This window comes from Arachis ipaensis, chromosome B8 (assembly GCF_059453495.1).
Source record: "Arachis ipaensis isolate K30076 ecotype BB chromosome B8, ASM5945349v1, whole genome shotgun sequence".
NCBI lineage: Eukaryota > Viridiplantae > Streptophyta > Magnoliopsida > Fabales > Fabaceae > Arachis > Arachis ipaensis.
Window position 1 is genome coordinate 8,196,020 of NC_142443.1, and position 26,106 is coordinate 8,222,125.

Consider the following 26,106-nt stretch of genomic DNA (forward strand, 5'->3'; position numbering starts at 1 on the left):
TAGTTCCAAAACGTTTAGACGATTAAATGGTTTCAGAACAAAACATGTTTTTTAAGTTTTTAACAACTGTTAAATAGTCATTTTCTAATTTTAATTACAAATTAACTCTATATATTTTATTTAATTATAAAAATTATTTTTTATTTTATAAATTATTTTTTTATCATTCATCTATTATGTTTATTAACAATCAAAAATAAAAACAATAACGAATTAGATCTTCCATTGATCGTAATAAACTTTTTGGCAATCCCAATCGGTTAAAAGTTTATCTTTGATCCATGACATTCGTCCAGGGCTGTGAAATCGTGTTTCTTAGAAAATCAAACGATTGGATTAACAAAACAATCGATTGAATTTCAGGTTTCCATAATTCAATCGATTAGACTACAGGTTATCACAAAACAATCGATTGAAAATTGTAAGGGAGTATGGTTTTCGCAAAAATCAATCGATTGGTCATATTACCCAATCGATTGAACGATGACTAGAAGGTGGGTTTTTTATAATTCAATCGATTGTTTATATTACTCAATCGATTGAAGGTTTCAAAGCAACTTAAGGTCTCATAATTCAATCGATTGGTTGTGTTATCCAATCGATTGAAGTCATCAAAGTAATATGGATTTGCCCAATTCAATCGATTGGTTTTGTTACCCAATCGATTGAATAGTGTACTACGCCGTTTTCAATTTTCTTATCGTTTTTATAAATTATTATCTTATTATTCATCTATCTTATCTTTAAAATTCTATCTTCAATTCTATCTTACGGTTGGATTCATTAGCAAATTAAGATTATTAGCTGTATTTTTTTAGTAGTAACAATAACTACAGAATGTATATCGTACGAGTTGGGACTAAATTAACTTGTACTAACCTTATTTATTGCCATTCACTTTCTCTTGATTCTTGGTATATTTATATATACAGTGTATTTTCTGGTTAAGTTAAGATCCTCCTCATGCTACCAATCATAGTTGATTGTTGTTAGTTTTCAAATTTACCTCACTTTCATATTATGCATTTGTAATATGGATCAACTTCCTTAAATATTTTAGCACTAGAAACGTATAAAAGTTACTTGTAATTTTAACATAAATGCTAGTGGTAATTGATGAAAAACAGAAAAAATATTTAAATACATCTCAATGAAAACACAAATCTAATCATCTAGAAGCACAACAATCTTATTCCTCTGCATCATTTTCTTCAATATGACAACTGCATCATAGATCCTGTCAGCAACCTTCTCCACATATTCAAAGCAAGCATACCTCCAATTGTTTTTGAAATACAAAAATCCAATAATTAGCCAGAAACCAGTTGCAAAGACAAGAGATACAATTGAGTAAAATAACGCTTTCTCTAGCTGGTTATTTTTCCTATCTTCATCTTCATAGCCTTCAAAGATAGGAACATGATGAGGACCGGGACAATATTTTGGGAGTGGAGCTCCACAGAGATATTGGTTACCAGTGTAACTGAATGGATCGTTCAAGGTTTGAAATTGATTTTCAACTGGAATTGATCCTGAAAAGTTGTTGTATGATAAATTCAAGAAACTTAAAAAATTTAAGTCAATCATTCTTCTTAGAATAGCACCACTAAGATGGTTATGAGACAAGTCAAGACTCTAATGACCTTATGTCTCCAATCCTTTCAGGAATCTTGCCTGACAAATTATTGTAGGAGAAATTGAGTCCAACCAATTTTGAAAGGGAAGATATTCCAGTAGGAATTGATCCAGACAAAAAATTATTTGACAAGTCCAAGTTGACTACACAAAACAAAGTCATATCAATGTAATCAAGTTCTCTTCCTTTGATGACTTGCTTCACACCCTCTTGGTTCCATCATTCCAAATCCCCCTTATATGAAGAAATATATGAAGTCATTCCTGTAATATTGGCATTGCAATGAGGAATTAGGCCTACTAATTTATTTTCAACAAGGTCCAAGATTTGCAATGCATTAAATTGACAGAGGCTTGAAGGAGTACCATCATATAACCAATTTCTTCTCATCTTAAGAAATTGGAGGTAGGAAAATTCACTGCCATTCCAAGAAGGTATGAAACCTGACCGTTGATTTTCCCCAACATCTAATAATATCAAGTTTTTCATGTTTGACATGTTTGACAAGAACGAAAGAAGTTTTCCTTGAAACTTGTTATTATTCAGATGCAGCCACTCCAATGATGAAAGATTCCAAATTGTGCTTGGAATTTTGTCAGATAACTTATTGTTGGAAACATCAAATCTAGACAAGAATTTGAGATTTCCCAATGAACTTGGCAACGAACCATTCATGAAGTTATCATTAAGAAGCAAGGACCTCAAGTTGGGTGTTCTGGGTTGAAGGCTTTCTGGAATGGATCCAATTATTTGATTACGAGACAGATCTAAGTACACGAGGCTCATGACATGAGGCCACAAATTTATTAATCCATTCATTGTGCCTTGCGAGGAGTTTGAAGAAAGATGAAGCAACTTCAAATTTTTGAGTTGACTCAAGTTTGAGAAATAATACCACTCAAATTATTATAAAAAAGAAACATAAGATGTAGATCCACAAGTTTTGCAAAACTGAGCGGTATTGATCCATTTAAAAAGTTAATTGCAAGACTTAACTTTCTCAATTTTGTCATATTTCCCATAGAAAAAGGAATGGAACCGGAGAATGAATTTTATGACAAATCAACTTCTATCAAAATTTTAAATTGTCCCAATCAACTGGGCAAAAGACCACCAAATTTAATCACATTAAATTGCAGGTACTCTAAAGCATAGCCATTACAACTAGATAGAGTTCCTTTGTCATTGAAAGCCAATCTTTGACAATTGCTACCGGACAAATCCAAGTATTTTAGATGACATAAATTTCTCAAAATTGATGATAGAAAATCCTCTTCTATGGTAGTGACTGTGAAATTATTCAGAGAAAGATTAACACGGACAAGACTCTTTAACTCGCCTAACCACGATGGAAGTGAATTAAAGGGGTTGTTGAAAAGTCTAAGATGTGTGAGAAATGTCAAATTGCGTAAAGCATAATAAAGTGGACCATAAAGCTGATTACCCTCAAGATTTAACTCAACAAAGTTTTCAAGCTTCCCAAACGGTACTATTAAACTTAGGCTATTTTGACTGAAGTCAAGGGACCTAATGGAAGTCATATTATGAAGAGTAGAAGGAAGTTTACCAGCAAAACCACAGCCCCTAAGAGATAGTATTTGAAGGTTATCAAAATGAGAAAACTATTGTGGCAGTCAAGTTAAATTAAGAGTAGAAGAAAGATGGAGCTCTTTAATGGAGGTCAGGTTTCTCAAAGGATCAATGACTGTAATTCTGTTGGAAGACAAATCCAGTTTGACAAGATTGTGAAGATTGACTAACCATTACGACACAGAGTTTAGATCGTTGCCTGAGATGTCAAGGACTTTGATGGAAGTGGTGTTCTGGAAAGCATGTAGGACTGATGAATGGTAATTAAAAAAATTCTATGCAAGACTGAGGAGTTGGAGACAAGCGAGATTTGTGAGAGGGAAAGATGACACTTTTGCAAAGTTACAGTAAGGTAGATATAAATGTAAGAGAGAAGGAAGCATGTTGAGTACCTTATACAGATTCATGGGGAGATCCATATCTTTCAAGCCAATATATTGTAATGAGGAAAGTGGAGCAAGCCAAGTACTTGCAGTAAGGTTGGTGAAAGTGAAATCATCGAAATAAAGAGCACGCAAGTTGGTTAGGTTGCTAATACCGCTGCTGGGAATGGGAATAGCGTCGCCTTCTCCTCCTTGCAGAGAAAGATAGCGTAGTCGTTGCATAGAACTAAGGAATTCTGGAACGGCATGGATATGAAGTCTAGAAAGATCCAAATAAGTCAAATGTTGAAGTTCTGACAGATATGGATTAACATCTTTCAAAACATCCATCACAGGGGGCAAATATCATCAACATCAGACAGTAATGGTTCTAAATTTGAATCAGTGAAGGAATCTGAACAGGGATCGTTGAGATCAAGCATGACAACATGTCGAGTGAGATTATCGCAGGCTTTGCCTTCCCATTCACAGCAGTCACCATCACCTTCCTAAGATTGAAGTTGTGGTTCCGAATAAATAGGATCTTCATCATCAAAAAAGTTCAAACATCTTTTGAAATTAAGGAAAGCTTGTCTTTCTGGCAAAAAGCAGGCATAGGAAGCTCCAATTTGAGTGATGAGTAGCACCACCACAACCACAGCAAGAGCAGTAGTGTTGCTGGAGTATTCTTTTCCTCTCATTTTTCACCAAGGAATTCAAACAAGTTAAGAAGGAAGCGATGCTCAAGGATTTTTCCTCTTACTCTTTACTTTCAACAAGAGCCTAAAAGGCAAAGATATGTATGTAGTAGTGTTTGGTATAGAAAAAGAACTCATCCAGCCTCAACATTTATAGCGTGTCCATCTCTCACCAAAATCGTCATTGCATGTGCGAGGAAATTTCTTAGAAATTTTATTGTCCACATTCATAACGTGTCTAACTCTCACCAAAATCGTCATTGAATGTGCGAGGAAATTTCCTAGAAATTTCATTGCAACGAGTTAACGACATAAGCGGCGCTAGCTTAGGACTTGGAGTTTTTTAAAGAAAAGTCTTTCTAATTTATAATGTGCTTTCCAGCTAGTATCCCTCACACTACATTAGTGCTTACCATCTAGTATCTCTCACAGACGTGTTCGCGCACGTCCCTGGCCTCTAAGACGTGGCTCGCACAATCCAATTCAAAGGAACAATAGGCCAAGCAGCGTCCTCTTGGGCGTCTCTCATCTGGGACATCCTTCACGTTTGGGAAATGTATGGATCCCCCCTGACTCTTGGGACGTGGCTCACGCTGACACAATTAAGTAAAGACCTTTGTTACTATAATCCACTAGGATTGATTCCTTGCTGATTTTTTTCAGTTTTGGAAGGTTTTAAGATTTGAGAAGTAAGTTCTTGGTCTACGACTGTTATATTTTTTGTAATTGAGATGTTGCCCTGATAACCACAAGGACGATAGTTCTCAGTGGTTGAAGGACTGACATTGTGATTCTTCTGACCCAGAGTGAACATATAGTGGGGTGTTTTGTTTTATTCATTATTTCTGTTTTGATGGAGCTACAGAATTTGGGGTTTATTTATTGGATAATTATATGATGAAGAGGTTTTTGAATGGAGAGATAAAGAGGAGTGTATAAATTTATTTTTAAAAAATAAAATGGCACATTCTCCTAGATAGCTATCTATCTATCTATGAGAGTGAATCTTCATCTTTTTACCATAGCATGCACTTTATTTATTTGTTTAATTATTTATTATCTTGTTTGCAATTAGATTTTTTTTTTTTAGGTTGGAGGGAGGGTTGGCAATAGATATTATGGTGTATTTGTTTATCTATTGATTATTGTTAGCAATGTAACGGAGAAATGTGGATCTAGGAAGAATCTTATATATTTTGTTTCTGTTGTGTGTTATTTGGTTGTAGCTTGAAGAAGGAGGAAGGCAAGGGGGAATTTGAGGTTGTTTCCACCTGCGGATCATCCAACATTGGAGTTTCACCTCCACACGATGATGCAGGAAATAGCTGCATCACTGCTTATGGAATTTGAGAAATGGGTGCTACAGGCGGAGTCTTTTGGAACCATTCTCAAGACACCACTGGATTATCATGCTGGTTTTAGCTCAGAGGAGGTCCATGTTTAGGTGTTCTGATTTTGTATTTTTGTTTATTTTTAGTGGTGTTATTTATATTTGATAGTGGACACTTTTTCCCTTTCTTTATCCTCTCTACTTGTTTTGTAGTTCAGTTTGATTGATCTTTGATAATTTGTGGAAACGCAGGTTATCAAGGCCAAAAAGCGGAGACTTGAATGTGCACAGAAGACAATCGGTGACTACTGCTTGCTGGCTGGATCCCCAGTTGATGCTAATGCTCATTATTGTACGGCATTGGAACTTTGTAGGTTGACTGGGGATTACTTCTGATATGCTGGAGCATTGGAGGATAGAATAATGAGCATTAGCATCAACTGGGGATCCAGCCAGCAAGCAGTAGTCACCGATTGTCTTCTGTGCACGTTCAAGTCTCCACTTTTTAGCCTTGATAACCTGCGTTTCCACAAATTATTAAAGATCAATCAAACTGAACTACAAAACAAGTAGAGAGGGTAAAGAAAGGGGAAAAAGTGTCCACTATCAAATATAAATAGCACCACTAAAAATGAACAAAAATACAAAATCAGAACACTTAAACATGGACCTCCTCTGAGCTGAGACCGGCTTGAGAATCCAGTGGTGTCTTGAGAATGGTTCCAGAAGACTCCGCCTGTAGCACCCATTTCTTAAATTCTATAAGCAGTGATGCAGCTATTTTCTGCATCATGGTGTGGAGGTGAAACTCCAATGTTGGACGATCCGCGGGTGGAAACAACCTCAAATTCCCCCCTTGCCTTCCTCCTTCCTCAAGCTACAACCAAATAACACACAACAGAAATAAAACATATAAGATTCTTCCTAGATCCACATTTCTCCGTTACATTGCTAACAATAATCAATAGATAAACAAATATACCACAATATCTATTGCCAACCCCTCCTCCAACCCAAAAAAAAAAATTTAATTGCAAACAAGATAATAAATAATTAAACAAATAAATAAAGTGCATGCTATGGTAAAAAGATGAAGATTCACTCTCATAGATAGATAGATAGCTATCTAAGAGAATGTGCCATTTTATTTTTTAAAAATAAATCTATACACTCCTCTTTATTCTCTCCACTCAAAAACCTCTTCATCATAGAATTATCCAATAAATAAACCCCAAATTCTGTAGCTCCATCAAAACAGAAATAATGAATAAAACAAAACACCCCACTATATGTTCATTCCTGGGTCAAAAGAATCACAATGTCAGTCCTTCAACCACTGAGAACTATCGTCCTTGTGGTTATCATGGCAACATCTCAGTTACGAAAAATATAATAATCATAGACCAAGAACTTACTTCTCAAATCTCAAAACCTTCCAAAACTGAAAAAATTCAGCAAGGAATCAATCCTAGTGGATTATAGCAACAAAGGTCTTTACTTAATTGTGTCAGCGTGAGCCACGTCCCAAGAGCCAGGGGGATCCATGCATTGCCCAAACGTGAAGAATGTCCCAAATGAGAGACGTCCAAGAGGACGCTGCTTGGCCTATTGTTCCCTTGAATTGGACGACGCGAGCCACGTCCCAGAGGCCAGGGACGTGCTCGAACACGTCTGTGAGAGATACTAGCTGGTAACCACTAAGCAATGAAGTGTGAGGGATACTAGCTAGAAAGCACATTGTAAATTAGAAAGACTTTTCTTTAGAAAACTCCAAGTCCTAAGCTAGCGCCGCTTGTGTCGTTGACTCGTTGCAATGAAATTTCAAGGAAATTTCCTCGCACATTCAATGACGATTTTGGTGAGAGTTAGACACGCTATGAATGTGGACCATGAAATTTCTAAGAAATTTCCTCGCATATGCACTGACGATTTTGGTGAGAGTTAGACACGCTATAAATGTGGAGGCTGAAGGAGTTCTTTTTCTATACCAAACACTACTACATACATATCTTTGCCTTTTAGGCTCTTGTTGAAAGTAAAGAGTCCGAGGAAAAACCCTTGAGCATCGCTTTCTTCTTAAGTTGTTTGAATTCCTTGGTGAAAAATGAAAGGAAAAGAATACTCCAGCAACACTACTGCTCTTACTGTGGTTGTGGTGGTGCTACTCATCATTCAAATTGGAGCTTCCTATGCCTGCTTTTAGCCAGAAAGACAGGCTCTCCTTAATTTCAAAAGATGTTTGAACTTTTTTGATGATGAGGATCCTATTTGTTTGGAACCACAACTTCAATCTTGGGAAGGCGATGGTGACTATTGTGAATGGGAAGGCATAGCCTGCAATAATCTCACTCGACATGTTGTCATGCTTGATCTCAACGATCCCTATTCGGATTCTTTCACTGATTCAAATTTAGAACCACTACTGGCTGATGTTGATGATATTTGCCCCTGTGATGGATGCTTTAAAAGATGTTAATCTATATCTGTCAGAACTTCAACATTTGACTTATTTGGATCTTTCTAGACTTCATATCCATGCCGTTCCAGAATTCCTTGGTTCTATGCAACGCCTACGCTATCTTTCTCTACAAGGAGGAGAAGGCGACGCTATTCCCATTCCCAGCAGCAGTATTAGCAACCTCACCAACTTGCGTGCTCTTTTTCTCGATGATTTCACTTTCACCAACCTTACTGCAAGTACTTGGCTTGCTCCACTTTCCTCATTACAATATCTTGGCTTAAAAGATATGGATCTCCCCATGAATCTGTATAAGGTACTCAACATGCTTCCTTCTCTCTTACATTTATATCTACCTTACTGTAACTTTGCAAAAGTGTCATCTTTCCCTCTCACAAATCTTACTTGTCTCCAACTCCTCAGTCTTGCATCGAATTTTTTTAATTACCATTCATCAGTCCTACATGCTTTCCAGAACACCACTTCCATCAAAGTCCTTGACATCTCAGGCAACGATCTAAACTCTGTGCCATCATGGTTAGTCAATCTTCACAATCTTGTCAAACTGGATTTGTCTTCCAACGGAATTACAGTCCTTGATCCTTTGAGAAACCTGACCTCCATTAAAGAGTTTCATCTTTCTTCTACTCCGAATTTAACTTGGCTGCCACAATAGTTTTCTCATTTTGATAACCTTCAAATACTATATCTTAGGGGCTGTGGTTTTGCTGGTTAACTTCCTTCTACTCTTCAGAATATGACTTCCGTTAGGTCCCTTGACTTCAGTCAAAACAGCCTGAGTTTAATAGTACCATTGAGGAAGCTTGAAAACCTTGTTGAGTTAAATCTTGAGGGTAATCATCCATCTTTATGGTCCACTTCGTTATGCTTTACGCAATTTGACATTTCTCACACATCTTAGACTTTTCAACAACCACTTTAATTCACTTCCATTGTGGTTAGGCGAGTTAAAGAGTCTTGTCCGTGTTGATCTTTTTCTGAATAATTCCACAGTCAATACTATAGAAAAGGGTTTTCTATCATCAATTTTAAAAAATTTTTATCATCTAAAATACTTGGATTTGTCCAGTAGCAATTGTCAAGGATTGGCTTTCAATGACAAAGAAACTCTATCTAGCTGTAATGGCTATGCTTTAGAGTACCTGCAATTGAATGTGAATAAATTCGGTGGTCTTTTACCCAGTTGGTTGGGACAATTTAAAAATTTAATAGAAGTTGATTTGTCATATAATTCATTCTCCGATCCCATTCCTTTTTCTATGGAAAATTTGACAAAATTGAGAAAGTTAAGTCTTGCAGTTAACTTTTTAAATTGATCAATACCGCTCAGTTTTACAAAATTTGTGGATCTACGTCTTATGTTTCTTTTTTATAATAATTTGAATGGTATTATTCCTCAAAACCTGGGTCAACTCAAAAATTTGAAATTGCTTCATCTTTCTTCAAACTCCTTGCAAGGCACAATGAATGGATTAATAAATTTGTGGCCTCAGGTCATGAACCTCGTGTACTTAGATCTGTCTCGTAATCAAATAACTGGATCCATTCCTGAAAGCCTTCAACCCAGAACACCCAACTTGAGGTCCTTGCTTCTTAATGATAACTTCATGAATGGTTCGTTGCCAAGTTCATTGGGGAATCTCAAATTCTTGTCCAAATTTGATGTTTCCAACAATAAGTTATCTGGCAAAATTCCAAGCACAATTTGGAATCTTTCATCATTGGAGTGGCTGCATCTGAATAATAACAAGTTTCAAGAAAAACTTCCTTCGTTCTTGTCAAACATGAAAAACTTGATATTATTAGATGTTGGGGAGAATCAACGGTCAGGTTTCATACCTTCTTAGAATGGCAGTGAATTTTCATACCTCCAATTTCTTAAGATGAGAAGAAATTGATTATATGGTGGCATTCCTTCAAGCCTCTGTCAATTTAATGCATTGCATATCTTGGACCTTGCTGAAAATAAATTAGTAGGCCCAATTCCTCATTGCATTGTCAATATTACAGGAATGACTTCATATATTTGTTCATATAAGGGGGATTTGGATTGGTGGAACCAAGAGGGTATGAAGCAAGTCATCAAAGAAAGAGAACTTGATTACATTGATATGACTTTGTTTTGTGTAGTCAACTTGGACTTGTCAAATAACTTCTTGTCTGGATCAATTCCTACTGGAATATCTTTCCTTTCAAAATTGGTTGGACTCAATTTCTCCTACAATAATTTGTCAGGCAAGATTCCTGAAAGGATTGGAGACATGAGGTCATTAGAGTCTATTGACTTGTCTCATAACCATCTTAGTGGTGCTATTCCAAGAAGCATGATTGACTTAAATTTTTTAAGTCACTTGAATTTATCATACAACAACCTTTCAGAATCAATTCCAATTGAAAATCAATTTCAAACCTTGAACGATCCACTCAGTTACACTGGTAACCAATATCTCAGTGGAGCTCCACTCCCAAAATATTGTCTCGGTGATGGTTCTCATCATGTTCCTACCTTTGAAGGCTATGAAGATGAAGATAGGGAAAATGACCAGCTAGGGAAAGCGCTGTTTTACTCAATTGTATCCTTTGGCTTTGCAACTGGTTTCTGGGTAATTATTGGGTTTTTGTATTTCAAAAACAATTGGAGGTATGCTTGCTTTGAATATGTGGAGAAGGTATAATGCAGTTGTCATATCGAAGAAAATGATGCAGAGGAATAAGATTGTCGTGCTTCTAGATGATTAGATTTGTGTTTTCATTTAGATGTATTTAAATATTTCTTCTGTTTTTCATCAATTACCACTAGCATTTATGTTAAAATTGCAAGTAGCTTTTATATGTTTTTAGTGCTAAAATATTTAAGGAAGTTGATCCATATTACAAATGCATAATATGAAAGTGAGGTAAATTTAAAAACTAACAACAATCTACTATGATTGGTAGCATGAGGAGGATCTTAACTTAACCAGGAAATACACTATATATATAAATATACCAAGAATCAGGAGAAAGTGAATGACAATAAATAAGGTTAGTACAAATTAATTTAGCCCCAACTCATACGATATACATTCTGTAGTTATTGCTACTACTAAAAAAAATACAGCTAATAATCTTAATTTGGTAATGAATCCAACCGTAAGATAGAATTGAAGATAGAATTTTAAAGATAAGATAGATGAATAATAAGATAATAATTTATAAAAAGCGATAAGAAAATTGAAAACGGCGTAGTATACAATTCAATCGATTGTATAACAAAACCAATCGATTGAATTGGGCAAATCCATATTGCTTTGATGACTTCAATCGATTGGGTAACACAACCAATCGATTGAACTGACCCAATCGATTGAATTGTGAGAGCTCAAGTTGCTTTGAAGCCTTTAATCGATTGAGTAATATAAACAATCGATTGAATTATAAAAAACCCATCTTCTAGTCATCGTTCAATCGATTGGATAATATAACCAATCGATTGAATTTTGCGAAAACCATACTGTCTTGCAATTTTCAATCGATTATTTTGTGATAACCTGTAGTCTAATCGATTGAGTTATAGGAAACCTGAAATTCAATCGATTATTTTGTTAATCCAATCGATTGATTTTCTAAGAAACACAATTTCACAGCCCTGGATGAATGTCATGGATCAAAGATAAACTTTTAATCGATTGGAATTGCCAAAAAATTTATTACGATTAATGGAAGATTTAATTCGTTATTGTTTTTGTTTTTTATTGTTAATAAACATAATAGATGAATGATAAAATAATAATTTATAAAATAAAAAATAATTTTTATAATTAAATAAAATATATAGAGTTAATTTATAATTAAAATTAGAAAAGGACTATTTAGCAATTGTTAAAAAATTTAAAAAACATGTTTTGTTTTGAGACCATTTAATGGTCTAAACGTTCTGGGACCATAGAATCCTTAGTCCATTTTTTTCATCCTCATCATTATCACTTTTAACTCAATTCTTTTTAGAGAAAAACCCAAATCAGCCCCTGACAATTACCTCGAAAGACAACGAGGCCCCTGACAAAAAAAAACTCAAACCCGGCCCCTGACAAAAAAAATAAACCCAACCCGGCCCTTGACAATTACTTCGAAAGGACAACGAGGCCCCTGTGCCAAAAAAAAATCAATGTTATTTTTTTTGGCACAGGGGCTAATCTGTCCCAAAAAAAAATTATCAGGAGCCGGATTGGGTGTTTTTTTTTCTTGGGGGCCTCGTTGTCCTTTCGAGATAATTGTCAGGGGCCGGATGGGGTATTCACTCTTATTTTTATTATATAACTATTCTTTATCATCATCGTTATCTTCTCTTCCATCATCATCATCAATACTGATCTCATCAACATTAACGTTTTTTTCCTCTTATTTTTTGTTCGATGCTATTTTTTTTTAAAAGGTTTTCGTATTACAATTATTTTTTTCTTGCAACATCTTTATCTATGATCTTTCTTCACTTGACTACTATTGGTGAAACAAATTTTTAAAAATAAACTTATTAATAGTTTGTGAGATTTTTGAGAGTTTAAAATCTCATAAATTACAAATAAAATCATTAAAAATTTAATTTTGTAACTATTTAACGAATTTTTTAAATAAAAAAATCGAAAATCGAAGTTTTTTTTTTTTTTTTTCAGAAATCGCATTATCTTTCGTGATTATAGACAAGAACTGAATTGGATGGTTACTCTTTTATTTTGTTAGTTGGCAAGCACTCATGCATAAATACTGCAATAATGCTTACTCCAAAAAGAAAGATGCATAATGGCAGGTTTTGATTAGTTTACACGGTTAGAGTGTTAGTGTATTATAATTAAACCCATCACTTATAATTCAAGAGTTCTTTGAATCAACTTTTGATTTTTTTTTTTTATAAAAAGAAAAAAAAAATTATAAACTCAGTTGTATTAAAACCATGATGAATAATCCAATAATTATTACACCATGAGACCAAAAAATTAGCTAAGAAAAAGTGAGTTCACTATCCAGAATTTGAGGTAGAGGAGAACTTTGGTTGCTGTTGTTGTCATCTTCAACTAATATTTCAGGCTCATGGTTAAGATGGTTATGGTCACGTTCATCCATTAGCATAGCCTTTGGTGATGCCAATGCCCTTTCAACCTTGATGAGGCCAGTGCCATTGACCACCATCTCTTTCTCCAAGTGCAAGCAATAGCTCTCAAATACTCTTGAGCTTACCATCACTCCAAAATCCAAGAGAAAGAGTAGCTCCAATTCAAGCTTGTTTAATTCTGCATTGCTTACTCCTCCTACTCTTGCATATACTGCATTGTTGTAATGCCTGAAATTCAGGGGAACAAAGAAAGGAAAGCAATGAATAATAAAGCACAACAAAGATTAGTGAATCATAACGAAGACAAGTTATGTATATTGTTGAATTGAAGGAGTCATGTAAGTGTAAAAGCTATATATAACAGAAGTTAAATTATATAGAGTAATATCACAAATTAGTTCTATCGAGTTTTTAGTAAGATAATTTAATCGCCAAAAAATTTATTTAATCACTAAATCAGTCCTTAATTTTTTTGTTTTATTAGACAAATTAATTTTCAAGTCAAATTTTAGTAAAAAATAGACAAATCAGTCCATATCATTATTTAATAAAGACATAACAGTCTTTAATTTTTTTTAAAATTCTTATATCAATCTCTCCATATAAAATTGATTTGTCTAACGAAATAAAAATTTGGGGATCAATTTGGTAATTAAAATTTGTCGAGAACTAAAGTGTCCGACTAAAAATTTTTGAGAGACCGATTTGGGATATTACTATTATATAAAACTAATCAAGACCAGCAAAAAGCCTTGTAAGAAAGTTTAGTTGTCATAATGACGTGATATACTTATCTAGCAACCACCATGATTTTTTTTTTGGAAAATTCTGATGAAATGTTTTTTCTTTAATTATGTAGTATTGCTCTTTGAAACCATGAACTTACTGAATTCATCCAAAAACAAAAGGAGGTATTGTAAGGACTCACTCATCATCGAGCATCTTGGAAGCAATCATGACACTGGTAACTAGCAATCTGTGGATGTTCAAGGATATGACAAGAGAATCAGGGTGCAGGTGTGTGAGCCTATCAATGTAGACATAGCCAACCACAAAACAAGAAGGGCTGCAATTAGTGTACTTGTATATCCTCTCTAAGTACTTTGGTATGCTTATGCTTGGGGCCCTTACACCATGGAATGCATTCAAGCTCTTCCCTATTCTTATGGAGCCATCTACCTCCTGGCTCAGTTCATGCACCAGCTTTTCGTTTCGAGCCACCAGCTTCTCTAACGTCGAAGACAGGACGCATAGTACTCTGGGCAGGTTTAGCTCGGTCTGGCATGTCTCCGGCTGAAGCTGCCGGCCGTGGTTTGTGTATTCGCCCCCTGTTAACATTTAGGCCATGTAGATTCACTTGCTTGTGTGTTCATATGGTTGCTATTTGAGTGGCTAAAGACTAGGATGGTGATAACTCCAACTCTTCAAGTTGTGGCTTGGAGGAACCACTCTCTCTATGGATAATTGACGTGTGTGGCTATGTCTCTAACTAATTTTTAGAAGGTTGTGATTGGAAGTTAGGAATTAGGATCTGTCTGTTCAAAATTGAAGCTAAATATTATTCTTCAAGGGGGTCCCACTCCTATGTATGTGGTGACTTTGTCTTAGGAATAAAAACAAGCCATGCCTAAGAATATACAGACTGGCAACATCGACTAGGTTGGCTTGATTCGTATGTGTAACTAAATGGAGGTCAATCTTCCCAACAATTCAGATACGAGGTCTCTATTGAGGGTCTCTAGTTTCATTAAAGTTCAAGCAATTAGATATCAGCATTGCTTTCAGCTCGTACACAATGGTGAAATAGTTGCCAAAGGCCAAAAAACAGGGGCATAATCATGTTGTGCTAGTGTTGGTACTAGGTAGTACTGGTAAAGGATGAGCCACGCAGCCATCCTTCAATCCATAAGGGCTAACAATTTTATCGTGTTTTAAGGTTTGTTTCTATTTTACGGTTTACGGTTACCAATCTCTTCACTCTAGACTCTAGAGTATCTTTTTTCAAAGGTAAAGGGATGAATATCGTGCAAAGTGAGTATCCCCATTACTCTATGATATCTCGGACCCTATTTTTTTCTTTTTTCATCAGCCCAAAGGCATGCTTGCTAGGGATGCTAATGAAATTGTTATAGAAAGAATTTGCTAATAATGAACACTTTAATAATTGAATAAACTGTTTTTCTTCTGCGAATAAAGAATGACATTTTGTAAGTGTGGGGAGGCCATTGAAACAACAAAATGGAATGGAGATCCCCTAACGACAAAATATACCTTGAAAATGATACTACCAAAAGCATCAAAATGCTCTCTAGCCTATACATTGTGGTTGGAATGAAGCAATTTCTCTTCCTCGTTTGACATGTCTGTGACCTGTACGTGTGATTTGGCATTCATCTTGCTCAACTCATTTTCGACACGGAAAAAGACCCACTGGAAGCGGCGGAAAATTTCTAAGGCTGCAATGGTGAACACTGTCAGGTAATTATGGCGAAGATGTGCAGAAAGCTTGTATGTCCACGTGCAACGAAGGACCAGGTTGCTTCCAATTACCCAAAAGTAAACCTGTGATCCCAAGTAATACAATGTTATAAACAACTTCAGATTCTTAGGAAGATATTGCTCTTTTTCTTTTGTCAGTTCTAAATTGTTCTCTTTTTTGTTTTATCAAGTTGGTCTTCACACATTCAACGGATCAATCAAAATCAGATTAACAATATAATGTTAATAAACTTAATAATAGCATCCATAAGAAAACTAGGGAACTCAAGCACATAAATAATCCTTACCCATCTCCTTCCATGCAATAGATGTGAGAGCGTATGTGGCTTGCTGAACTTGAATATTCGAGTGAGGCCACTGGGAAAGAAAAAGAAAAAATTATCAAAAAGCATGTCACAAGACACTCATCCGCTTAGAAATGAAATACTAGTTATACTTCTGGGAAGAAAAATAATGTTTTCCAGTTTTGACCGTAACAGCCTTGCTTTTGTGGCATGGGGAACAGGGGAAGGGGTGTGAGACACAAGGAAAAAAGAAAGTATGAATCGTAGTAGAGGGAATTAATAATTTGTCACAGAAGGTGGGGCTTTGGGGCCCCTAGAAATGCTGCAGTGTCTATCTTTTTTCTTTTCATTTGTGTTCTGTTTTTCATTCTATCTTTGAGAGATTACAGAGACTTAATTACAATGCAAGAAGTTCATCTCATATTTTCCTAAAGATTTCCCAGTCTCTATCTATGTTTTAGAGATGCATGGTAAACAAATATTAGGCAAACCTTAGGTCCCAATCTCTATTCACATCCCAGTAGAAAGAGTACGATGAGTTTACAACACTTGACAGAAGCCAGAGAGGCCTATAAAAGTTTGTCCACTTATCAGGGAAGACGTGATATTTAAGGGCCGAGAGAAAGATAACCGGCACTGCGGTTGAATATTTTAAAGCTGAAACCATAACCAAAAGACAAAAGATGAGTTGAAAACATGATGGGTTGATCATTAATGATTAAAGAACTCAATCAGTAAAAGAAAGAACATAGAAAACCAGCAGTTAAATTACAAACAAAGGAATATGATTAACTAAAGCAGTATAAAAGACTCCAACATTAAAACCAATATTCTTAACATATTACAAGCCCAAGATAGAAGAATAATGTATTACATCAATTTCCTAAACCTGCAAAATTTAGACCAACAATTGATAACTAAAAAAAGTTCTGAATAGGAAACAAAAAGACAGCACGATTTAAGGCAATAAATAGCTCTTACCATTCAAAAGACAAATTTTCTCCCCGGTATCTTTGTACTGACGGAGACATTGGTTTAGACGGAAAAGATAAGGCAAGACAAGCACTAAAGGGATTGCAACAGAGTGACTGCCACACACAGAATCAGCTTCCAACCAAGCAATTGTGGCAACCTACAAGGGTTTTGGAAAATGGATCCCCTAATTAGAGAAGTCAATCAAGCATCTTGAGAGCCAAGAACAAAAGATACAAGTCTAGAAACTAAAAATTTTAACTGTTAATGAACAAGCTCTATGGAAAAGGAGAATGGTAAGAATGCTTAAATCTGTAGACAAATTACAAATATCAATATTATATAGAGTCCACAGTGCTGGTTTTTTTTCTCGAGAATATTTTGAACAAAATCAAGGAAACTTGTTCCATGACTTCAGTGCTATATATATGTATATATAAATCATATGCATAAACTTGACAACATTCTGCCATAATCAAAATAGGAGTCCCATAAGTTACATAAAATCACAAAAAGTTAATAGTAAAAGGCATTAACATCAACCAATCAGAACCAAACCTGCCGATGTACCATCCTACATACAGAACGCTCCAGATCAGAAAAAACCTGCATAAAATCATAATCTAAATAAATGATGGAGTGAATTAATAAAAAGTTAGAAACCAAAATTTAGATAAACAAATATGTTGATTCTAAATTTCCTAGAGAAACACATCTTCAAAAGCAAAGCAGACCTTTGCCATGGAAGTGAAAATATCAGCCAAGAAGAAATCAGAGAATGATATTGCCTGTTTACATGAAAATACAAAAATATCATATATTCAAACATAGTTCCAACAAAATATAAATTAAAAAATTGGTTAAGGAATAATATGAAGTTTGCTAAAGTTCAGGCTCACATGAAATTCCTAAGAATCTAAAAAAAAGAAAGAAAAAAAATATAATTTTCTAAAGCTTAACATCAATAGTTCCCAAGTATCTCTGAGGAAGGAGAGGACAAGTTTCAAACCAATGTGGCAATGCCTCTTCAAGGGTTTTTTACTTTTTCCTTGTCCACATTATAGTGTATTTTGTGTAACTGACAATGTTATTGATTGACAACAGGCACCCATCATGAACTTATTAAAACAATATATCCAATTAAGAGCAAACTTGCCTGCAATGGGAAAACTATATGCCAGCATGTCCTTAAGAAGTAATATCGAGTTGAAAAATAAAAGATATCAAAGGGGAATATCAACAACAATACAACACCAGCATATAGGAGCACCTGAACAGAAGTACAAGGAAAACTTAGAACTCTTGCAACAACTGAAAAAAAAAAGCAGGAAATGGAATTAAATATTTGCCAATCATAAATAAATTAGTAAAATAAATAAATAAATAAATAAAATTATATGTATTAACTTCATAAAATCATCAAAGTCATACTAACTATAATTTTCACTGATGATAATGTGATATGAATAGATATAACACTTATCTCCAACAAGAAATCCAAATTAATAAAGTTGTCAAGTATCCATAGGAAGAACATGTTCATCCATCAAAATATGCCAGAGTATTTTTCGTAGTAAGAAAAACCAATAAATTGTCTCCCTTCCCGTCTCTAATTACCCGTTCACCCACTGCATTGAGTTTGAACTGAGTACATCATTGAATACCAAAAAGATCAACTCCGACTCCCATCTCAGCATAATAACATTATGCAACTTTTTAAATTGATACTCTAATTAACAAGATGCAGTCTGCAGAGCACCTCTGCAACCGCATCCCAGTAACATGAGAAGTATTCATTCCCAAAGATGATTTGAAGCTAATGGTGCAGTTCTTGGACTAGTGCTTCAAACTTATTGGCTTTTTGTCAATGAAACCGAACACTTGAAAAGGATAACAGACAATTTAAATATAATGTTGAACAGACAATCTTAAAGGTCTAAACTGAGAAAGAAGAACTAGTAAGAGTGGATGCATCTATTACACTGGTTGTGAGGCAGCATATGAAACTTCTCCATGAGAATAAAGATAAATATATGCCGTCATACTGGTTGGAACAATAATCGTCATCCATGTGGCACACTGCAACAGTGAACAACATTCAAGAGTCAAGACAAACAAAACTTAGAAAGTCCACTGAAGAAAGTAAAGAAACTGTGTAAAATGAAAACCATGAAAAGATGGCAATTGTTTTACATAGTCACACTGAAGGCAAAGCACCAAAAACTAATGCAAAGATTCATTAAACGGAAAATGAATAATAGCACATTTAGTACACATATCACAGAACAATCATTCGATTTCTACATGTACTCCAGTGGAATAAAGGTTTATTCCTTAGTCTGCTAAAAATATTAAACATCATTAAATTCCATGGCTTTATCCCACAAAGAATAATTATTCGTTCCCAGACAAATGGAAAGGATGATTATTCAAAACCCGAAAAGAATTCATATTTGCTCTGTTTCTTTGTTTATCTCTACTTATACTAGGGATAATAAAAGTAGAACAGATAATAAAGGAAGTACAAATCCATTCCAAAGCAAACCATATATTGGAACAGAAATGGCTGCAGCAGTCCAAATCAGTCCACTCACATTTCTATTGCCATTGCAACACTGCAAAAAATTAATCCATTTGCAAAACACCAAAATGATGGTAGATGTTACCTTCCATATTTCTCTGTGAGTAAGGTAATTTTGATCGAGATCAAATATTCTTGCATAATTGACACCAGCCTGAGCAAAAAACCATAAGTTGATTCCCCAAAGCCAAACCATTAAAGCCTGCATTGCAAAAATAAGATGAACACATTGATACAACAAAGGATGCAAATAAAAAATTAAAATATCATTTAATTCTCTCAAACCCAGATGCAGATATGCTCATGGATAAACAGACTCTAGTAGAGAGGAAAACTAACCGCAAGAAGAAGCGGGTTAAAATACAAAAATGCCTCATATAGAAACAGATCCCGCTTGTCAGCACTCATTCTCATGACAGAATCCCATCCAATCTGCAATTTCACAATGTCCAATAAGATTGTGGCAATACTAAGTCATTAAGTTCAGTGGAATAGGAGATACAGACCTTGCAACAGATGAAGGCCCAAACAAGGAACAAGAATACCTGGAAATCCATCTCAATCAGATTCTACAAAAGAGTAAAAGAACCAGAGCAGAGAGAGGGGGCAGGTGGAGGGAATGAAGAAAAGCAGTAGAAGGTGGCATGCAATAGGGATAGAGCCAGAATTGCAGCTCACATTTACAATTATTCTTCTATCTTCGAAAGCATCAAATTCAAATACAACAGTAAAACCACAAGAATGAAATGTAAGCATTCCATCAGAGAGTCAAACAAGTTCGAATTTGTTGAGAACGACGTCACCAATACATGATATAAATGGTATTATCTTCAAAAGTATGACAAGGTATAAAAACCTTGAATCTCCACAGGAAAATAGGCGAGGGCATTATCCCAGAGGCACTAATTGGTGCCACGCCACCCTTGGAATCGTTCACCTCCCCAGAATACAAGAAACCCTCCTCAGCACCATTTTCCACCTCATGCTCATCTGGTTAAAACAAACTATATAAGTTGTACAGGACCAAAGCTAGAAAATATGTACACAATGAAAAGTTAAGGGAAAAAAAGGCAGCATATATGCTACTAAAAGAAAAAGATCAGTTACCAAGATCAGAGACAACAGCTCTGCTCCCAGATTTCCTCAAATGTGGACTATTAGCAGGAACAGCAAGTCCTCCAAACATAGATGAAAAAGTTCAATCCGCTATGCACTAATTGCGCCAATAACCTGCCAGCATGCAGAGAAAATTGAGTAAATAAATCAACATAATTATCAGCAAATAGAGGATTATCAACATAATTATCAGTAAATAGGGGATTATCAGCATGCTCATTACATATCATTGAGGAGCTAACATTGTAAGATTTCAGAAACTATTAACAAACAAACAAAAAGACCTTATACATTAAAGATAAAAATTTAAACCGGTGTTGTGTGCGGTGAAATGATGAATTAAGCAGATCTATGAAGCTTTGGAGAGAGAAAGTGGCGTAAAGAGTAGACAACGAACCTAATCGAACAATCGGCGTTGATGTGAAGATGAATTTTGCGTGGAGTGTGTGTGAATAAGGGATCTCACATCATGATGGTGATGGAGCACGACTCTGAGTTTTGAAGAGAATCAGAAGAAGAATCAGAAGAAATGAGTAAAGGCCATGCACAATTTTGCACATTACTCTTGCTGCAGCAAAACCCACTTTGCTAATTTCACTTTTAAGGGGACCTCTTCAGCAATTTCCCAAGCCTACTTATGCTAATTGACACCCACCCCTCAATTTTCACAAAATTAAAACAAAGTATCCACCGACCACAGTCCACAAATATATATACCTAAGAAACACGGACACTTCGCTGAGTTACGTGTCTGCGTGTTGGACACATTTCGGACACAACACTTACGGACACTCGTCCGACACGTATGTCTATTGTGTCCAACCGTATCTTAATAAAAAATAAAAAATTATTCTTCGAATACGTTGGACATACCTAAATACATCACGTGTCAACGTGTCCAGTCTTATTCTTAACATATTCTTAAAATAAATTTAGATATAATATATATTATTATTTATTAAAACAAAAAATATTTTAATATCAATAAAATATCAAAATATTATTATAATTTATCTAAAAAATACTTTATATTTTATATGTATACGTGTCCTCATATCATGTAAGATTTTAAATTTTGCATGTCGGCGTGTCCCATATTGTGTCGTTTCCTGTGTCCGTGTGAATGTCCATGCATTATAGATATATACTATCTAAAAAGTAGAGAACAAAAAAAGTTTGTCCTTAAACACTTTTTAATAAGGAATATAACAAATTTTATCTCCTAATTCTATTATATTTTTCTTAAAGTTTTAAAAGATAAACCATTGATTAGATAAATTTAAAAACAAAAAAACAAAAAAAATCAAAATTTATAACCTACTATTTTATATTTTTATTTATTACCTCTAATAATAGGTCTCTCTTACAATGTTATACTCCCTATTTAGAAATAAACAGGACTTTTAGAAATGATGAAAAAGGAACCAGGTAGACAAATATCACTAAAAATTAAAATCTAACTAGATATGAGAATATCACTAAAAATGTAAAATCTAAATGGATATAACTTATAAGAATGTAATTTCTCTCTTCTTATTATTCATTTAATTCACTTATATTTTAAAGTGATATAGAAAATACAACTTCTTATAAGTATTTGAGGTTCCTTTGAAAGTTCTTAAAAAATATTAGTGTTAATATGTTTGTGCATTTATTTAATATACACTTTTATTATTTAAAAATTTATCACTATTTTTATATATTCAATTATCTTTTTGGATATATTGTATTTATTGACTAACAGCTGTTCTGATGGAAATTAAGGGGGAAAAAATCATATATACAAATAAGTTATATTGTATAGTTTCTATTTTTAACAACTTGTTAATATTTATTACTTTTAAATTAATGTCAATAAAATATTGAAAATAGCTGAAAGTGTGCAACAAAACGGATTTGTTCTTATCATTTTTTTATTGTAATATAAATTTTGTTTAAATATGTTTGTCATTAAGGAGGAGATTGTTGAATAAGAAATTAACTAAATTAATAAGTGATAACAAACATTATTTTTTGGGCAAAATAAATAATTAGTGTTGAGTGGTAATAATTACATGTTGTTAATTATTTATTAAATATTGCAGGCCAAAACCAAGTCTAGGAGCCCAAATTGAAATAAAAATAAAAACATCAAGGCTAATGGGCTGGTTAATCAAGTGGAGTCCAAAAGAAACAAAGCCAAAGAAATCAAACGGGTTACCTAATGGATATCCGATCCAAGCCCAATTTAATTTCAGCAAATCCCTCTCACCTACTCTCACAAAATCAACGTTCACTTTTTTTTCTTGGTCAGAAAACACAGAAGAAAGAGAGAAAACTTCTTCTACACGCCATTCACAAAAGAAGAAAGAAAGAGAGAGATTAAGCTTGAAAGGCAGATGTCAAATCAGTGAGTTCAAACCAAATCAAGCTTAAAAAAAGATTAAAGGTAACCCATTTCCTTTTACATGCATCAGATCTTCTTCTCCTCTTCCCAACTCTATGCTCAGTCCGAAATGGGATACAAAGGAAAGTTGTTTTCTGTTCTTCATTGCTGTGTATCTACGGTCACAAGTGATTCTTGGGAATCAAGTAGCTTCTCAATGACTCATATTCGATTGACCATTGGAAGACTCTTGTGGTTGCTACTTTATGGCTTTCGGTCAAGATAGAGAAGTCAGAAGCAAAGTTTCTATTTTGAAGATTACTAAAAAAAAAGGTGATCGGCTGGGTTGGTGAAGTTCAGTACTCAAGGAGTTGACTTAGGAAGATGAACCTAGCAACATACAAGGAGATAAAAGAAGCTTGCTACTCATTCTGAAGGTGAGAGATAACCCAGTGTATTGAGATTTTGTTTTATGAAGAAGTTCTCTGAAAAAGTTCCTCTACTTGGACAGTGCTCTCTTTTAAAGAAGCATTCCGCCAAAAATGAAGAATTGAATCAGAGATATGCAAATCTGGTTTATCACATAGCAAAGAGGTTGTTGATGAAGTCAATCTCCTTCATGTTTGTTACAGATTGTAATTTACTTTTCAATGTTTATCTTTCTATAATTTCTTGAGTGAAAAGGCATATTGAGAGAGCTCTAGTAAAGTCAATGAGTTGAAAAAGGCTGAGTGATACACTTGAGAGAAAAGTCTAGAGTTATTTTCAGATTTCTTTAGGTATGCATGTGTCTTGTATCTTGTACCGATAAGGTAACCCTTTCTTAGTTGGGTTAGCACTAAGAGTGAATAGTTTGGTATTAGCATAACCAATGTCAAGTTAGGTTAGAACATGAGTGTGAAAGGATTGTGTCAATTCTGTGGAATTAGTGTATGTAATACTGATAACTATAATGGAAATTCCTCCATTGTTGTGGAGGAGACTGAACGTAGGTTGTATAGCACAAGGCAACCGACCTAGGATATATGCTGGTGTTAGATTTTCTCTTCTCTACACTGTTCTGTTTTCTGATATTCATGAGACAAAAATAAATTGTTTCATAAATTTTCGCCACTAAGTTCAAATAGAATCAGAATTCAAATATTGTTTGAAAGGGTCAATTTAAAAACTTAAAAAAAAACATAGATTTAACCCCTTCTCTAAGTCTACCACAACTTTTACATGTTTCTTTAGTAAAATATTTAGTGTTTATTTTATGTTAATTGTGCACATTTTCACATTGTCATTGAAAACACCTCATTTTCTAATAGTAGTATTAGAACTGTTGGTTGAATTATGTGCCAATTTATTTAAAAATGTCGTATATGAAGCTTGAGATTCAACAATTCAATAGCCACATCGACTTTATAATATGAAAAGTTCGTATGATGACAATGCTTACAAAGTAAGATGTTCGAGCAATATTTGATGGCTCAAATGCTTTAACAAATATTATTGAATATGGTAGAATTTCTAAAGCAATAATAAAAAATTGATTTCAAAGTGAAAATTGTGAGAAAGCAAGATAAATTTTGTATGATTAAACAATTTGGTTTTGATTAAAAGAAATATGAAGTTTTAAGAAAGAATCATAACTACATTGTGATGAATTTATAATTAATTTGGATTAAAAGATGAAAATTTCGAAAAGTTTATGACATAGTCAAATGTTTTAATTTTGCTTACAATTCATACAAGCTTGCAACTTATAATATATTAAGGATTTTCATCCTCTAAAATTTGAATTTCACTTTAAAAAATAAAGTGTGATCTTTTATCATTGATTTTATATGTGAGACCAAAAATAAATATAAAAGAGAAAATATTCAAGGGTAGAAGATCACACTTTACTCTCTAAAGTAAAATTCAAATTTTAGAGGATCAAAATCCATATATTAAAGGGTTATGTTAGGTGTATACCAAAATCAGCCATCAAAATCAGTTACCAATATAAAATATATGCTAGAATATAAATACACATTGAAAATAAATTAAACTACACATATATTTATACACAAATATATTAATGACTAATTTTAGTATACAAATAATATTTTCCTACATTAAATTGATAATTTTGACAAATTGTCAAGTTGATAAACATGATAGGTTAATAAATTTAACATACAAGAGATTTTTTTTTGTACTACCATAGAATTAGTATAAGAAAAAGTATAGGTCACTTGGCTAATTTAGTTTATTTGACTTGACTAGTTTAGTTTATTATGATAAAAGTAATAATGTAATAACGATTAGAGAGAAAATTGTAATATTTTTGTGTGTGTTGTGTTTTTATATATTTTGTGCACTAAATTATTAATTGTTTTTTGTGTTAGAGAAAATTAATTATTTTGTATTTTTAATATTTTTTTATATTTTAATAAAGTATTTACACGATTTAACTTAGTATTTCAAGTATAATTTAAATTTAGTTTTTGATAAAATATTACAAAATACCACTTTATATCTCTGTATTAGAAATTTAATTTGGAGATAATAATTATCCGTTTAATATCTCTTTAAAAAAAATTAGTTATTAAAATAAAGTAGCATCATCATCAATTCTTACTTTGTATATTATTAGAGATTTAATTAAAATAGAATAATTATCTAATTTTATAATATTATTATATTATATTATGTTTTTTAATAACATATTTTTTTAAGACACCAAAAGACAATTTTTTTTTTTTTTTTTTTTTGTAAAATTGTGTAAATTTTCACACTTTTACTTGTTGTACGTCTCGTTTTTTTAGCACAATCCACGTGTATTACATTTGAACAACGTAAATTTAAGTTATTTTGGGATTTTAAGTTACCGGAATTAAAAGAAAATAAAATAATACATAGGAAGAGAATCTCTTGTGTGCTGTTAAGAGTATATGAATGGTGGAGCATTTACTTTATTCTTATTAATATGGATCGATTTAAAGTTAATTTCAATTTTATTATTTTTAAAATTATAAATTAAAAATGAATAATAAATTAAACCTGTAATATTAACGTAAGAGATAATTAATGAATTAGAATAAGATATTAAATTATTCTCAGAATATTTAAAAAGTT

The 26,106-nt window shown here is 33.6% G+C and overlaps 2 protein-coding genes and 2 pseudogenes across 5 annotated transcripts; all 4 read right to left on the minus strand.

The window, feature by feature from the left end:
- Positions 1-1,164: 1,164 nt before the first annotated feature.
- LOC148547112 (receptor-like protein EIX2) lies at positions 1,165-3,177 on the minus strand (annotated as a pseudogene).
- Positions 3,178-3,501: 324 nt separating this feature from the next.
- On the minus strand, positions 3,502-4,289 carry LOC148547113 (receptor-like protein EIX1; annotated as a pseudogene).
- An 8,661-nt stretch (positions 4,290-12,950) lies between these two features.
- On the minus strand, positions 12,951-14,710 carry LOC107611868 (cyclin-U1-1). Its single transcript, XM_016313752.3, has 2 exons — positions 14,113-14,710; positions 12,951-13,412 (listed from the first exon to the last, which is right to left on the minus strand). The coding sequence occupies exons 1-2, from the start codon at positions 14,520-14,522 to the stop codon at positions 13,073-13,075; spliced, it is 750 nt and encodes a 249-aa protein (XP_016169238.1). The 5' UTR covers positions 14,523-14,710; the 3' UTR covers positions 12,951-13,072.
- A 612-nt stretch (positions 14,711-15,322) lies between these two features.
- LOC107613719 (uncharacterized) lies at positions 15,323-21,238 on the minus strand. 4 transcript variants are annotated; one of them, XM_088497265.1, is made up of 14 exons: positions 21,034-21,238; positions 20,628-20,750; positions 20,377-20,510; positions 20,027-20,065; positions 19,860-19,952; positions 19,606-19,722; positions 18,923-19,018; positions 18,096-18,209; positions 17,674-17,727; positions 17,498-17,545; positions 16,949-17,099; positions 16,459-16,624; positions 15,971-16,040; positions 15,323-15,746 (listed from the first exon to the last, which is right to left on the minus strand). In XM_088497265.1, the coding sequence occupies exons 2-14, from the start codon at positions 20,704-20,706 to the stop codon at positions 15,498-15,500; spliced, it is 1,410 nt and encodes a 469-aa protein (XP_088353391.1). In that variant the 5' UTR covers positions 20,707-20,750; positions 21,034-21,238; the 3' UTR covers positions 15,323-15,497. The 4 variants fall into 4 exon arrangements, with proteins under 4 accessions (XP_088353391.1, XP_088353393.1, XP_088353392.1 ...); XM_088497267.1 differs by lacking the exon at positions 21,034-21,238 and adding an exon at positions 20,949-21,002; XM_088497266.1 differs by lacking the exon at positions 21,034-21,238 and adding an exon at positions 20,860-20,952.
- Positions 21,239-26,106: the final 4,868 nt, after the last annotated feature.

What these genes read in the sequence shown, in the direction of transcription:
- LOC107611868 (XM_016313752.3), bottom strand. Translation starts at nt 14,522, where the DNA reads ATGTTAACAGGGGGCGAATACACAAACCACGGCCGGCAGCTTCAGCCG. An exon ending in TCCAAGATGCTCGATGATGA is followed by an intron (nt 13,413 to 14,112) that starts GTGAGTCCTTAC and finishes CCTGAATTTCAG; the next exon opens with GCATTACAACAATGCAGTAT.
- LOC107613719 (XM_088497265.1), bottom strand. Translation starts at nt 20,706, where the DNA reads ATGTTTGGAGGACTTGCTGTTCCTGCTAATAGTCCACATTTGAGGAAA. An exon ending in CTCACAGAGAAATATGGAAG is followed by an intron (nt 19,019 to 19,605) that starts GTAACATCTACC and finishes TCACTGTTGCAG; the next exon opens with TGTGCCACATGGATGACGAT. An exon ending in CATATGCTGCCTCACAACCA is followed by an intron (nt 18,210 to 18,922) that starts GTGTAATAGATG and finishes ACTTCTGTTCAG; the next exon opens with GTGCTCCTATATGCTGGTGT.